The sequence below is a fragment of the Apteryx rowi genome, unplaced genomic scaffold (assembly GCF_003343035.1).
Source record: "Apteryx rowi isolate R43461 unplaced genomic scaffold, aptRow1 scaffold_212, whole genome shotgun sequence".
In the NCBI taxonomy this organism is placed as follows: domain Eukaryota; kingdom Metazoa; phylum Chordata; class Aves; order Apterygiformes; family Apterygidae; genus Apteryx; species Apteryx rowi.
The window spans coordinates 720,068-735,881 of NW_020448442.1; the positions used below are offsets into that span (position 1 = coordinate 720,068).

Genomic DNA, 15,814 nt, shown 5'->3' on the forward strand with positions numbered 1-15,814 from the left:
AACAATATTCTGAAAAATATTTTGACAGCACCCTTTTAAACGTTATAGGAGTAGTTAAATGCCATAATAGGCAGCTGTCATGTACATTTACACTGCTTCTTCTACAAAAGAAGTGCAGTTATTAATCTTTCTTCGGTCCTTCTTGCTGACATTTTGAATGAAGCACACTAGTATGGTGAAAATGAAAAGTTCTTCAGCTCTACTTGGGAGTGATTTACCAGTTTTGCTTAGAGCCATTATGAAGGGAGAATGTACAGCAAGAAATCACCAGTTAAAGTTTAATTGATATCTCAGATTGTATGAGTAAAGTTTAGCATAACAGAAATTAAAAACTGAAAAGATCTGATAGGTACTATGATCTAATACCTCCAGAGTTTGTCTAGTTTCTCTTTCAGTGACTCAGGCAGCAAGATTTCAGCCACTTTCCAGGATGATGAGAATGCTGTTACAGTATACCTCTGTATCACCAGCCTCCAGCTAGACCTGGTAATGGCATAGCTGATGCCAACTTGGAAACTTTTAGTTAGTCTCATTGCAGAAGCCATGTTTAGTGGAAACAAAAACTGAAATTCCTTATTCTGCTCATGCCCAGTAATTCTCCTACTGGATTTTTCTGGTTGAGATTGAGGGTGGAACCAGAACAGTGGAGGTCCTTTTAGAAACTAATATTCCATTTTTACAAAAACAAACAGATTAGCAAAGTAATTCTCTGTTACCGCCAAAAAAAATGTGATTGATTTCCTGCTTAAAAGTTTGGTGGGGTCCTGAATTCCTTCAAGAACCACAGTTTAGATTGTAAGTCTCTGGGGGTTGTGACTGTCATTCAGAAGATGTTTGTTCAAGTGGTTTGCACATTTTAACCTGACCTGGCAGAGAGCTCTAAATACTACTATGGTGCAATTTATTATTAATAATAAAAATGTGGTGCTTTTATCCCTTTCATCTTCTCTCATAGGCATAGCCTTTTCCAGAATGATTTGGAGTATTCTGTTAGTGGGACTTTAACTGCTGATCTTCTCACAAAGATAAAGTGACTTCCTGAACTGTTCCTGGTCTTACCCCTAGAACTAAGTCATGTTTACAGAGATCTCATGTTTCTGCATAACCACCACTAATCACTGTCATGAAAAAGCAGTTCTTTCAACAATAGATGTCATGGGAAATGAAAAGACATGTGAGCAAAATGCAAACAATAAGGAAACCCTGGATTTTGTTTGCTCTTCACAATTTACTGCTCAGAGGCAATAAAATAGGTGCAGTTGCCACGTTCCAGTGATTCAAAAAAACACCACAAAATGGTATTGTGAAGGAAGCTCCTGGGATAAACGCAGCATATTAAAATGTAATTTGAGGTTTGCTTGTATAGAAAAGGCTTATTTTATCTCTCTACTCCTCTTTTATTTTATTTATTTATTTTGCCAGACTTTCTCACCTGAAATCATCAGTACTGTATCAGGAGCTCTTTCTCAAGCCTCTGCATTGATCTTTGATTCCCTCTCTGAGTTGAATTGGTAATGTTTAGTGTGTTCCAGTGTGAAGATTTTCAGGAGTGAATAGGCTGAAAAATGGAAAGTTTCTACTAACTGGAAAGCTTTCCTTTCTTGGATTATGTGCCACAACAGTCCAGCTCACTACTGGAAAGTAGTTAAATGCACAAGATTTTTATGTGTAAAATAGTAAAACTATAAAGATATTAAAAACATTTTCCCTAAGTAGCTCTGCGCCAATGGGAAAAATGTTTAATGAATATTATAATCTGAAATTTATAGCTTGGATGATTCAGGCTCTGAGCATGTTTTTTTTCYAAGGGATGTTGTAAAGCACCAGAAGTATCTATTGAACTCTGGTCTCCGGGCAGCCCTAACAGCAGTTCTCTTTCCAGTTTTATACCAGTAATCGAAGACAGTGGAGTTACATTGGAGCAAAATGAGTGAAGTAGAAATGAATCATGGTCTTTGTCTCCATGGTAGGAGAAAGRGGAGACTCTGTTAGAAACAGAAGACATAAGTAATTGTGGAGAGGAACATTTTTCTGTTCCTCTGAACAGAGTGCACTGTCATTTTTATGCCCTTTTCACCATTACTAGTGTTTTTTCTAGGCTATGGTGAGATAAATTTGAGGATTTACATGTAAGACCTGTATTGCTTAGAGACTAGCTGCTCCTAATGATGACTAGAGTCCAAGTTACCCAAGTCTTTTCAGTATCAATTTGGAATTTTTCATAAACATTAAAAAGGTTTATTTTTTTCATTATCAGGGAGCACTTCTGTAGATATCTGTGACAGAAGCTCAGGTAGTGTTTCTATTCGAACATCTCTGTGATGGCAGCATTTTGCACAGTTAAGTCACTGAAACAACTGGTTAAAGTAGCATATAACTAGTTAATTAAAGTACATCAGTGGAAGGTAGATATTAATTTGAACACCTAGGTTAGACTAACTTATCTCTATACATAACTGTGTGTGTATGATACTAAAAAATAAAAAAGGAGAAAGGAAAAAAAATCCAGATAATCTAGGAGTATTTGGCCTTGTGTTACTTTTTGCACTTAGGTACTTTTGTGAATATACAATAGATTATAAAGATATGTATCACCATAGTTTGGATAACAACACAGACCAAATATGTCTGAATCTTCTCCCCACCCCTTTGTTTTTTTATTATTGAAATTTAAATGTGGAAAAAATACTTAGTGTATTAGGAATGAAAGTTCGAGCACTTAGGGGTTGTATTATTCCAARTACTGGGAATATTTATGTGGTATTGGGCTTACTACATATATTCTGTATTTTCYACTACCCCTTTCCTTGCTAAATTGTAAATGTCATCTTGTTATTCTCTGTTTGCAGTGGAAACAAAAGCAATCCATGTGCCAAATAGTGTATAAGATCTGCAACATGGTTGAGTTACAGTTGCTAGAGTAAGCTCAACTTCTGAGTTGAACCTCCTTTCCTCTTGTACGAGTACTGTTACAACCTGCAGGGTGAAATTTCTTTCTTCCTGCACACAGGCAGAATTATCATGTATGCTGCAGTAAAAGTGCTCAGGTATTTGAAAATCCAGCCCAAATCCATCACAGGACTGCATGAAAGAGTACGGATTGGAGAAGTACTTGCAGCCAGTGGTATCACTTGTGCGGATTCCTAGGGCCTTTGAATCTAGAAGAAAGTCGCTTTTCCTCTGATCTGAGTTAACTCCTCATCAGCCAGGAAGTAAAGGCCATGGCAGAAATTTCACAGAAAAACATAGCCAAGCACCCAGTGCCAGAATGATGTCACCCTTCGATGTTTATAATGACCAGTGTGGTTCATCAGTCATTTTAAGTCAGCCAGGGAAGTCATTCCTCTTGCCAAGAATTCTCAAGCTTACAGCATTGAATTCTATAATGAGTAGAAAACATAAGGCCAGTCTTTTCTTTCTCATCATTTTATTCACTTATCAATATGAGCAAATGTGGTAAGTATGCCAGCTACATGGGTAGAACAGTTTATAAATACAGCAGCAGTAATTGCTGGCTAATTGGATCGTTCCTTCGTTGTTGCCTAGACTTGGAAGGAGTAGATTTTAATTGGTAAATGTTGGGAGAACTCATTCTCCTCTAAAAAAAAATCTTTAATTAATAATCAGGGGAAATTGAGAAATGTATTTTTGTTCTGCTAGACAACTGGTACACTTTTTCTTCTAATTTTGTCTGGCAGTAAGAATTAACTGTGGAGTAATGCTTTGAAAGGGTATTGGAATCTCTATTAATAACATCACCAAATTGGGAGCAGTCAATTCCTGCACTAAAACAAGAACACTTTTTTGAAAAATATTTGAAAACATAAATACTACCTGTAAGTACCTCCCCTTTGCATACTCCTTCTTTCTACCCTCTTGCTCTGTGTTGGGCCACATGAAAACTGCTTCTGACAGCTGTGGGGCATCATGTCAGAGGGTGCAATCTGAGAACTGCAGCTATCAAAGGAGAACTGTGGAAGGAAGGAAGCCCCTCTCCCTCTGCATTTGCTGGGGTGGACACCAGAGAGCTAGAATTTGGAAGGTGTTAGGAATGTTTTGGTATTTCAGCAATGGCAAAAAAAGCCCTGATAAGTAGTTGTGCACTAAGAATGCCTCCCTTTTTGTCAAACTGTGGAGGACAGCATCTCATGCAGAGCCCCATCTGTGTGGTCAAAAAGTTGCTGCATCTGGGGCTGAGGAGTGAATTTGTAGCCATTCAGGAAGCAAGTGGGCTTGATTATAAACGTCTTCTCTCCATAGAAGGCTATCTGTGAGCCAGAGAGCTTTGCCTTCACCAGAAGAAGGAAGAGGCAACTTTGAATGCAAATTCAAAGCATTCCTGGTTTCCTACAGTACCATAACCTCCATAAGGATTTGCCAGGCCACAAATACTCAGTACATAGTAAAGAAGAGTAAAAAGTTTAACAAAGATATTTTTTGTTTTGTGTTTCTTTAAAAAAATCAGTTATTTTAAGTATGGCTTGTAAAAGTAATTATGCTTGTATTCATAGTAATTTACAGATTTGAATGGTGTATGAAAGATATTAACGATAAATGTATAAATATCTCATTTTCTTTCAGCGAGCATTAAATAGGAAAAAAATGATTGCAAGTGAATTCAGCATTAAGGAGAACTCTGAATCAAGCACTGAGCATGATAAAGAAAATTCCTTTATCAAAACTGAACCAAGAAGAGTTAAAATATTTGATGGAGGGCAAGTATTGTACTTCATGAACTAGATATTGTTGAGAAGATAACTTTTTCTCGATTATAGACTTTGCAGAGATGTTGCTTCCTGTTTGATTTCTCTTAAACAACAGTTCCCATACTGTGATCTGTTAGTGTTGGTTTATATTTCCAAGAAAAATGGAAAGTCATCTGAAGCATAGAGCCATGAGAGATACAAGGGGGGAAATGAAATAAAGAATAATAAGCAGTGTGATTGATTTTTTTCCAAAGCACAAACATTAATCAACAGTAAAGGCAGCTAGACACAGCCACAGAGTAAATTCTTTTCCTATATTTCTGTTATGTGATAAATAGTGTCTATTCCACAATAAGGTTAAGTAATTGTAGCTGGAGAGGATATAGTCATGGGGACTGGGCAGGGGCTAAGCAATATACTGCAGTACAGTCTCTGTCTGGCAGTTTTCCATGGTATATGTGGTCAGGAGAACTCCTGATTTAAAAGGTACCGTGGAAATATTTACTGAGACTTGCAGTCCATGCACAGTATTTTACATGAGTATTTTAAATGAGATGGCTGATATGAATAACAGTTGTTTTAGCTGCAGTGTTGTGCCATGTACAACACCTCACAAAACAGAATTTTTAAACAGAAAAATGCCAGTGACACTTCTAAAAGTTTTGAGCACAAATGGAGCCTAATTTATGATTCTGGTAATTGGTAATGGGCTCTAGGGCTTTCCATTTATAGGTTGCTGGGTTTAATCTAGTCTGGGCCAGCAGTTAAGCTATTACCAGCTACCCAGGTAAAACATTGCTACGTGCCTCCGCTCAGTTCCAGATGTTGCAGGAACCATGTCACAAAAACTAAGGACAAAATTTGGCATCCTTGAGCAGAGATAAGGATGGTAACTGAATCTGAATGACTTTTTCTAGAGACAGTCCCAATAGGTTGAGTCCAAAGCACAGTAATAGCGAATTTTAAAGACTTTCCCATGCTCATAACTAATATTGTTCTTTTTCTGAATCTAACATAGAGCCTCAAAGATGTTCTTTTAAAACATCTTCATGGTGCCCAAACTCCCTCCCAAGAACTACTTTTTAGAGTATATTCCTGTCTTTCAAAGATGAAATTTGAAATCTTAAAATGTTTAGTATCAGACAATAGCCTTTTTTAATAAAGATATTACCATTAATTCTAAACAAATCATTGATTACGTAGTGAAAAATCTGGATACAAGTTTAACAAATAAATGCATGGATTGAGCACAAATGTAGTTTGATTGTCTTTTCAGTCGTTCATTTTCAAGTATTATGTAATTTTTAAAATTCTGATAGATTATTGTTTTCTAACTAGAATTTTATTTCCTTTACAACTAACTTCCTTCCTGTTGTGGTTCTGTTACTAGATATAAATCAAATGAAGACTATGTGTATGTTCGGGGGAGAGGAAGAGGGAAGTATATCTGTGAAGAATGTGGTATACGTTGTAAGAAACCCAGTATGCTGAAGAAGCATATTCGCACACATACAGATGTCCGTCCTTACCATTGCAACTACTGCAACTTCTCCTTCAAAACTAAAGGTAGAGGAACTTTTCAGTTTACATTTTTCCCTTTTTTGTTCTACTTCTTTAAAGTATATCACTTTTCTTCTACAAATTTTGCAGCCCATAAGCTAAAGAAGTTGCCTCTCCGTGGAGTTTTATTGTCTAATGTTTCAAATATTTGCAGGCTCTTATTTCCATCTTTTCCTTTTTTTTCCTGTATTCAGATAATCACATCTTCATATGAATGAACTGTGTGGCATGGCATGGTAGGTGAGAAATTGGAGTGGGAATAGGAAAATATTATGGGAGCATGGTAAAAGATAGGTGGAGATGAATGAGATAGCTAGCTACTCATCCTAAGTAGGAATGGGAACACAGAGATAAAGTTGCAAGTCCCTACGTCATCTGGTGGTATGATATTGACGTATATTATACTGTTACTGACACTCAACTAGTTGCTCCAGTGTAGAATTTGACCTTTATTAAATTATTATTTTAAAATATTTTTTAAAATCCATAGGAGGACAAAGTTCTTCTCCCACTTGACCTTCTAAGACCCAGAGATGGACCCCTACTTTTTAAAACCTGTTTATGCCAGATACTTAAATGCATCCTAATTTAAGCAGGTGGCATAGTAAACAGTGGCAGATCCAGGACTCAAAATAAGTGAAACGGACAGGATAAGTTCACAGCCAAACTTCTTTGAATGAAGAATTTTAAGCGGTAAAATTTTTCTTGGCTTTGAAATCCATTTAGCTATTATGCCCCAAGCTGTAACCTCAGAAACATTTGTACTTTTAGTAGTTCAGGATTGCTTAGCAGTGAGGTGGAAAACTTCCAGGAAATTACACAGTACTGTTGGAAGTAGGATAGTTACTTTTATATGTGTCAAAATTTAGCACTGTATCCTGATGCACTCACTCAGCAGTCATCTTGCCTTGTGCCATCATTTTGATGAAATGCCAGATTGAGAAAATGATAGATTTTGATTATAGTTTTTGCAGAGTAGGTGTGTTGGCCAAGTTCAAGTAATTAAGTTTTGCCCACTTGCAATTCTCTCTCATTTCAGTTGCAGAAGATATTTGTATTCACTTCCCGTTCTGCAATTACTATGCACTGCTGATGCCGTTATTGCTAGCAGAGTTGGTCACAGAGATGGGTGCTTGATGTTTGGTTAACTGCCCTTCATGAAAGGACAAAATAGCCAATAATTTCATATAGCAATGTGAAGCTGGAAAATTTTCTATTTTTTAGTCACTCAACAGTAATTTATAGCTTCATAACAATTATTTCAAAATTTAGGGTGAAGCCCTAGTCTCATTTCAAAGCAGGAATAAAATTCTCAATGAAAAATGATCATAGAAGAGGCAGTGTGTCACCAACTGTACTTTTTTCAACTTAAATACCTCAAAGTAACAGGTTTTCTCYGAGACAACCCTAAGTTTAAGCGTAAAATGAGCAGTTACCTGTAATAACATGCATTGCACAGATATGATCATTTAGAGATCTCTATGATCTATTCTTTTTCTTGCTGATGTTTACTGTATTTTCTTCTCAAAGAAAAAAGGGCAGCCATTATGATTACGTTGCTGTATGTGACTTACAATAACCAGCCTGTGGTGCCTCTCAGCAGTTACACGTTCACTTTTGGGATTCAGGCTGAATCTTGTCATGCTCTCGTTTTGAGTAAAATGAATCTGTTTGCTTAGGTCTGCAGTGAAAATGTTTAAGCTAAAAATAGAATCTATCAAATACTAAAATAGCTGCAAGAGATGAATTTTACTTTCACATGGTAGTTGTCTGCCAATATAATTTTGAAGACTGAATCATCCTGCTATATAGTTCACCATAAACAAATGAGAGATCTCTTACAACTATGCAAAATATAGCATTTTCTAGGTTTTCCCTTTTATTCTGTTTTATCTCAGTAAAGAACTGCATAAAATGTAGCCAGAGAACTAGAACATTCAGGATGATGAATCTGCCACAGCCCTTGACCACTTATGTTAGGGGAAAGGCTCTATCAAGTGTATAATCAAATTATACGAGTGATCATAAATATAGCTGTATAGACTATGGGCATGTTGTGTATATATTTGTATACATTGTTGTTGTGTATATATTTGTATACCTTGTATAAAGAACAGTTAATTTTTGTTTCTTTCTTAAGGAAATTTGACAAAACACATGAAGTCAAAGGCACACAGCAAGAAATGTATGGATTTGGGAGTCTCAGTAGGCTTAATAGATGACCAGGATGGAGAAGAAGAATTTGGTAGGAGTTTAAAATTTTCCTGTCTTTACTGCATTTTTGTATGTATTTTGTCATCCCAGTTTCTTACCCTTTTCTTTTCCAAAGCTTTTAAATTCTGGTAGAGGGAAATGATACAGTGATAAACAATCTTAGAAGCTAGTCAAAGGCAGCAAGAAATATAGGAAAAACCTTCAACCAAAACAAATGACTGGCAAATGCTAAAGATACCTTGCTGCTGAATTTTTCACAGAGTGTTATGCAGTTTAACTTTACTAGTTTCACAGATAAATATGACAAAACTGAAAATACCGCAAAAACAGCTGCTTGCCTAGAAAAAAATAGTCTGCCTTCATAAAATATAGTATTTCTTTCAGAATATTTGTGCATGAAATTTGTGCAAGAAGTTTTGAGATGCACATTTCATAAAAATTCTATCGCTAACAAGGCACCCAGAATTACAAATATTTTGCTGAGTGCTTTGCACAGGCTTTGCAAGGAGGCTGATCTTCTTGCGTCGAGTTTGATCCTCCACACAAATGTTTGAGCATTTATCAACAGATAATTTAGAAAGCATGAAAACTTTTCATCTTGACCTGTTCTACTTTTTCATTAACGATGAGAGTTTTATCAAAATTAATTTATTTGCAAAAAATTGGAATCCTACATTTCCTGCATACCAAGGCTGCTCCGTTGAAGAAGAGATGAGATTGAGGACAGTCAAAGAATGACAGATTGAGTTTGTGTGAGTTTTGTTCAGTGTGATAAGAAAGAAAGTTTAGCTGCAGCAGACGCAGTGAGACGTAGGGCAGGATTGTATGTTAGCACTTTGTTTTGGATCTCAGCATTTCTCAGTGCAGTGGTGGAATTTCCTCCCTTCTCCCATCTCTCAGCAGGGAGATGAGTCCTGTTGCCATGCCTTGTTGTATTTTTCTCATTGAGTTTATTAGCTTGTGGATGATGTTTTGAGAAATGAAAGGAGTGAGGAGCTTTATATTTAAGCAGTAAAGGACAAGGAAGATGAATGCACCTGCTCCCATATGACAATCTCTAGCAGAATAAGCAAATCAGCCTGAATCTAATTCTAAATAATGCTGGGAATGTGACTCAGCTAGTATGATTCAGTAGTGCTCTAGGTACAAAGAACCTGTACTTTCCCCTTTTTTAGCATCGTTAGATTTATCCCCTGTTAGGAAAGCTAAAAACAACCCCCTTAGCAAATGATGTACCAAACAACACAGAAGATGAACAGCAATACAAATGATTGTCTTTTGCTCACTTAGGAACAGTTTTCATTAACATTTTCAGCCTTCATATGACAAAAGAGTTGCTGCAACTTTCTTAAACATTGCTCTGTAGCTTTGCACATTTTATTTAGTTTTATGAACTACAGATGACCAGATATTTCCATTTACTAAGACTTGAAAACATTTTATTGATTGATAAGCTGCTATTCCCAATTATATACCTCAAACATTGCATTTGTGGTTATAATATAATGGTAACGTTTCCAATGTTAAAATAATTACCCGTAACATCCTGTACAAGTAAGCCATTTCAAACATTTGTTGAAAGATTGTTTTCCTTTGGCCCAAGACTATTTCACTGAGAGACAGAGACTTTCTCTTTCTTTACATATAGTGTGTACATGTGTGTGTAACCATACTATAAATATCTTATATGTTCCCTGAAATATGTTCTTTGTTTCAGTAGAGTAATTACATGATATTGTAGATAAAATTGAGTCTTACAATTTTGAAAAAAAAAGACAAACAATCAGTAGAATTTGCCATGTTAAATCCATAACATTTTTCCAGAAATTTAATTTTAAGACAGCAATGCATTTTTTCAAAACAATGCAGGTAACACATTTTTTTACTAAGAACCTAAATACAAAGGGAAAACAAAAAAACAACTCAGTGATAAAATTCCTAGCTTCTCTAAATGATCTGGCTCAGGTACTCGTAGCAAACCAGCTGTGGCAGCACAAACCTCAGCGCAAAATTCCCATTGAAGAAGCAGGATAATTAAGCTCATGATAAACACGCAGCTGCTGCAGTCAAACCAGTCTATCTTCTCCAGTTGCTGGATAACACTGTGCATGCACAATTGTCCATGTAAATTCAATTAGTAACTGTACACTTTGAAAATATGATTTCATCTCTCAACTCAGCTAGCCACACTTGAAGTTATGTCTCATGATAATTCAGAAACTTGCTTGTTGACCCATTTTAAGGCAAAGAAGCAGGAAAAAAGTGTGACTTATTTGCATATACACTTTTGATAAATGTAAATGGTTCTGCTGGACTCTCTGAAGTCCTGCACGTAATAATTTTTTGGCTTTGGTTGAATGTGATTTTTTTTTTTTTTTTTGAGGTATCTAGGTAGTCTCGGTTAATAAAGAGGCTTCAATCACCTCTTTTGCTCCCCTTCCCCCAGGGCAGTGTAGCCAACCTCACATTCTGGGCAGCACTTGCCAGGTCTGGGCTCGAGGGAATATCCCCAGCCATTGTCATAGCCTCCACAAAAGACTGTGATAGGCCTTGGGTATCGAGCTGTACTTGCAGCTTTACATCTTTGCTCTTTTTACCCCTCCTCCCTCTTGTGAGTTTTGCTGGTTGTTCTGTGTTGCATGTCTTTTTGGTACTTCAACAAATGCCACCTTGAGTGGCTGTTAAAAATGATCTCTGTCATAGAACCAGTGGTCCGTGTAGTCCAATATCTTTCTTCAAATGGAAGCCAATATGAGATGATATAGAGGAAGGTGCAGAAAATCTGATAAGAAATAATTACGACCTCAGAAAAAAATGTCTTCTTTCCCTTAGGCCATGAAAGATTGGCCTRTTTCCTAACCCTTAGAATGTCTGTATGTCTCAAACTAATTTCTTATCCTAACTTCTGTAATACTGATTATTCTTACAACAATAAAAACATCTGCACCTTTGCTTAAGATAACTAAGTTGTATGTCTTCAGTAAGACTTTGAGGTGGAGAACTCCTTTCAGAGAATTAGCCAAAAAGTTAACAAAGCCACCAACCATATAATTACGAAGGAATTTGCTAGGTCTGCTATTATGCATTTTTTTAAGCATAAGCTATCATACTGATTTGAACAGATCAGTTTTTTAGACTGATTTGAGAAATTATCTTTGACCTGTGTAGTAGTGCAGATTCATACATGCATATTGAATATGGAATGAAAAATCGTATTCAGTCCAGAACAGCACACACATGCACACACAGAGCCTGTTTTTTCGGTAATTTGAGAGGCTAAAATTTTGTTGCACTACAGTGTCTAAGGAAAAAAGAAAGAGATGTTCCATAGCTGTCTGAGAATATATGTGATCAGAGCTTTTAACATAGTTTTCTTTGTGTGTGAACTTGTCATTATTTGGGTATTAGTAAATACTTTCTGGCCTTGCTTTTTGTATTCAAAACCATTCCCTCATCCATTTATCTTTCATCTTCTGCTCTGTGGAATGGTCTTGTCACCAAAATGCAGGGTTACAATGTAAGGAATGTTAATATCTGAATTAAATTGTCAGACGAGGTGAACTGTTTAGTGTGACAGACTGCAACTGGGGATATCCTCTATTGCCGTGTTGGTCCAAGATTTTGCTATGCAGTTTTAATAACACAATAATTTGTCTTCATGTTCAAACAGTTATGAACTGTAAACTGCTAATATTTCATATGCAAGCTAACATATAGATTGTGTGGTATGCCTGAGTAAACTTGCACAAGATAGTTTTTAATAATGAATTTTGTCTGTGGGGAGAACTTGTTTGAATGGTCTCTATGGAGATATTTTATCTCAAAATATTCATGACTTTACCTGTTAAAAGACCTAATTGTAAATTTCAGATAAATATAATATATATAACTTTCATTTTCTGCAATATTAAATAAACCTTTCTAAAGATATAATGGTTCTAATTTAATCAGCTATATGTTATTTATCATAGTAGATCTTAAATGAGTTTCCATGGCTCTTCATTAGCTTAATCATGTCTCAGTCTGTGTTTTCAGTGCACCTGCATTTAAGAAGTGAAAATACATGAAAATCTTTGCAATAATATCCTACTTCTGCAAGTAGAATGTAAAGCTGGTTCTGTATAACTTACAGGAAATATTTTTAAAACAGTTTTTAATATCACTGTGTAATTTTCAACTAGTTGTGCATTAAGCATGCTGGAGCCCTACACCTACAGCGTGGGAATAGAATAGCTAATGTTAGGGTTGATTTACAATATGCAGATTACCCAAGAAGGCTTAGATGTGAATAACTCTCTTTAAGGAACAGAGGTTACTGCTATTTTTACTGTCACTTTTACTCTGTTACTTTCCATACTTTAAGTATGAAATTGAAAAGCTCACATTTTTTTTCTCATCTCTGAGAAGCACAGGGTATTACCAATCTGAACTTAACCCAGTAGATGTCACTGTGAGTCCCTGTTTGGTGATGGGGAGCAATGGACAGTAGCTGAAGAATGAAATTAGTCAAGTAAAGCTTATGAATATCCTTAAAAATACAGGAAGACACAGATGGCAAGTTCCCATACAGATAGTAGCTTTGTTTCACAGTACTTTCTTTTATTTTACCTTCTAAAACTTGTTGGAATGGTCCTGAAACTGTCCTTTACAAGACTAATTGCATATGCAAAAAACAAGTTAAGCTGGTATCAGTTTATAAAAGTAGAGAGTGTGGTGATGATATACAGACCTTACTTTCAAGTTAATGATAATATGATGATGTACTGGAAAAGTATTTCTGTCTTTATTGCCATAGTGTCTGTTATTCTTGAGTTTGATTAGGTATATATAATATAGATTAAATGCTTTATTATTAAATTCTTTATTCTATATATTAATCAATAACTGAAGATACAGTCACAGTTTGAGCTGATCAACATTACTTCAAATTAAAACTCAGGTGCTAAAAGCCAATAAATTTAGTACAGACAGAGTCAAGGCTGGAAAAAGACAGTGGACAGACCAACAGATACTTAGTAAGATGTGTTTTTAATTTGTATAAACAGAGCTAATGATGATACCTATAGTTAGGCTACCTAACAATTTCCATAACCCCCTGTTTACACTTGTTTATGATCTTGCAAAGCTTCAACAGTTTGGACTTAGATTTTCAGTTGTCTGGACTTAGATTTTTCAGCTGTCTTCCTGCAAATGAATGAATGAAAATGAACCTTTTACTCTTCATGTGAAAATCTACCCAAATATGGTCAAGTTATAAGCCATTGAACTTTGTTACTTGATTCAGTGCAGAAATTGCTAAGTCTGTAACATCATGGCCTGAAAAGTCTGGTCATGTGATGGGCTAACTGGTGATAACACCTTAATTAAAACAAAAGCTGTAAGTTTAGATTTTGAAGAACTTCGTATTGCGATAATAATTGGTGAGCATTGCTAAAGCCATTTACAGTCAGGATTCCTGTAGGAAAAATGTTTGAAATAAAGAACTTTAAAGTATGTAGAGAGAGTTATCTCAACGGTCCAATTCATAGCATCACAATTGGTAAGAGTGCACGGACTCATCAGCCCTAGGCATTTTACTGATGGACATATTAGGATGCTGATAATTTGAACTAATGCTACTGTGCTAAAACACTTTAAGCTTTTTCTTTCCTGCTTTGGGGTAAAATGTCAGCATAACAGAGCTTTAGCCAACTGACTCATCAACACCACAAACAAAATACTAATCTGATTGACAAAGGACGGATCAAGGACAAAATAAATGAAAGAGTAAGACTCTTGCCTGTGATTTTTAGGCACTTACTTTAATACATAGTATTAAAAACTAAATTTTATTAAATATAATTATAGCTGGAATGCTAGCAAAATCCCTAATCAAAAGTTGTATCAGCATTTCTGTTATATAGTTTCCAGCTGTTAGTAATTTTTGAAATGTTCGGCTTTGTAGCCAAAAGTTCCAAGTTTTACTGTGAGGTCCAGGAAGAATAGTCTTTCTAAGGGTTTAAAAGAAAAGATTACATCAGTTGACAGAGAATGGAAGATATTCCCTGTTCTTCCAAAGCACTCTACCAAAAATTGATGCTGTTTGAATGGTCTTTGCATTAAAATGATTAGAGTTACAAACCTGAAAGAGAAGGAGCTTTCACAAAGCAGACCAGCTTTGGGGTGTTCCTCAGGCATAAGAATTATAGACTGAGTATGTGTGGGAGTTTGGATACATGTTTTTAGTAATGTTCACAAACTTTCTAGAAATCAGAAACGGCTAGTGTGGCTAAGGAAGTGCTCCGTGAGCACACCCTGTCAGGTGCTTGCACTGATAGCAGCTGCCTTGCCATGCTGTAGAGTATGTGCGGACTGACTTGCAGAGGCTTTGGATCAGGCATGTATTGAAGGAAAAGAGCCTTCTTTATTATGTGTGAAACTTTTTTCATGTTTTTTTTTTTTTTTAACCTGGGAACTCTCACACCCAAAACTATTTCCTCATATGCTGGTGGCCTTTAAATTTATGCTATATCTTTTATTCTAAAATATCCCGTACTGCTTTATAACCTCGTACAAAGTTAAACACAGAAGTTATTTTGTTCCCTTTGGAAATTGAGTCAGTGCCGGTTATATATATCACCTACCTAAGCATATGGTTATGATTGTACATAGTTTAAGATAGGAAGGAAAGAATTAATTTTTTCCCAGTTAAAATGTACAGGGAACTTCAGTAGGCTGAGTACAATTACCAAGGTGGAACTGGGCCAGCATTCCTTGGTTAACAAGGCCATGCTTGGAAAAGAGTGCCAAATAGCCTTTCGCTGCAAGGAGCGGTCACAGCCTCCATTTGATACCTCCGTCGGGAGACAGCCCGTAACCTGCCTGGTTCTTCCTCCACTTAAAAAGAAAGCAGCCATTCCCAAATCAGCTGCTCTCACAACTTCACTAATTTACAGTAATGCTTAAAGCACTCACTCATTACAAAAGTTTGGGGACCTCTCATTTCAGCAAACAGGCACACAGGTATAAGAGACAGAGTGCTGCTTTTTGCATTGCCAGAGCAAGCAAGCGGGGGATTTTTTCGTCTGATGTTTCAAGGCAGTGTGGGAGTACGGGAACCACATTCACTGCTGTCACCTCGCCTACATTGCAGGCTCTGGCTCCAGGTAACCACACTTAAATAGAAGCTGGCAAACTCATAAAGGGTGGAGGTAAACAGGGAAACAATAGAGGGAAATGATATCCCACAGAGTCCTGCATTTAAGGAATCTGTGTCCCACACATGGTTCCCCTTTCCCTTTCCATGTTTTTATTCTAGAAGGTTGAGACATATGCAGAAGATTCCTACATAAACA

At 36.3% G+C, this 15,814-nt stretch overlaps 1 protein-coding gene across 11 annotated transcripts in view; it reads left to right on the forward strand.

Moving 5' to 3' along the window:
* The window catches only part of HIVEP1 (human immunodeficiency virus type I enhancer binding protein 1), a 150,805-nt gene that overhangs the window by 103,238 nt on the left and 31,753 nt on the right, over positions 1–15,814 (forward strand). For all 11 annotated transcript variants that reach the window (XM_026064254.1, XM_026064253.1, XM_026064255.1 and 8 more), the window contains 3 exons: positions 4,582–4,715; positions 6,097–6,272; positions 8,407–8,511. In XM_026064254.1, the coding sequence (XP_025920039.1) occupies positions 4,582–4,715; positions 6,097–6,272; positions 8,407–8,511 (415 nt within the window). The remainder of the gene's footprint in view (positions 1–4,581; positions 4,716–6,096; positions 6,273–8,406; positions 8,512–15,814) is intronic.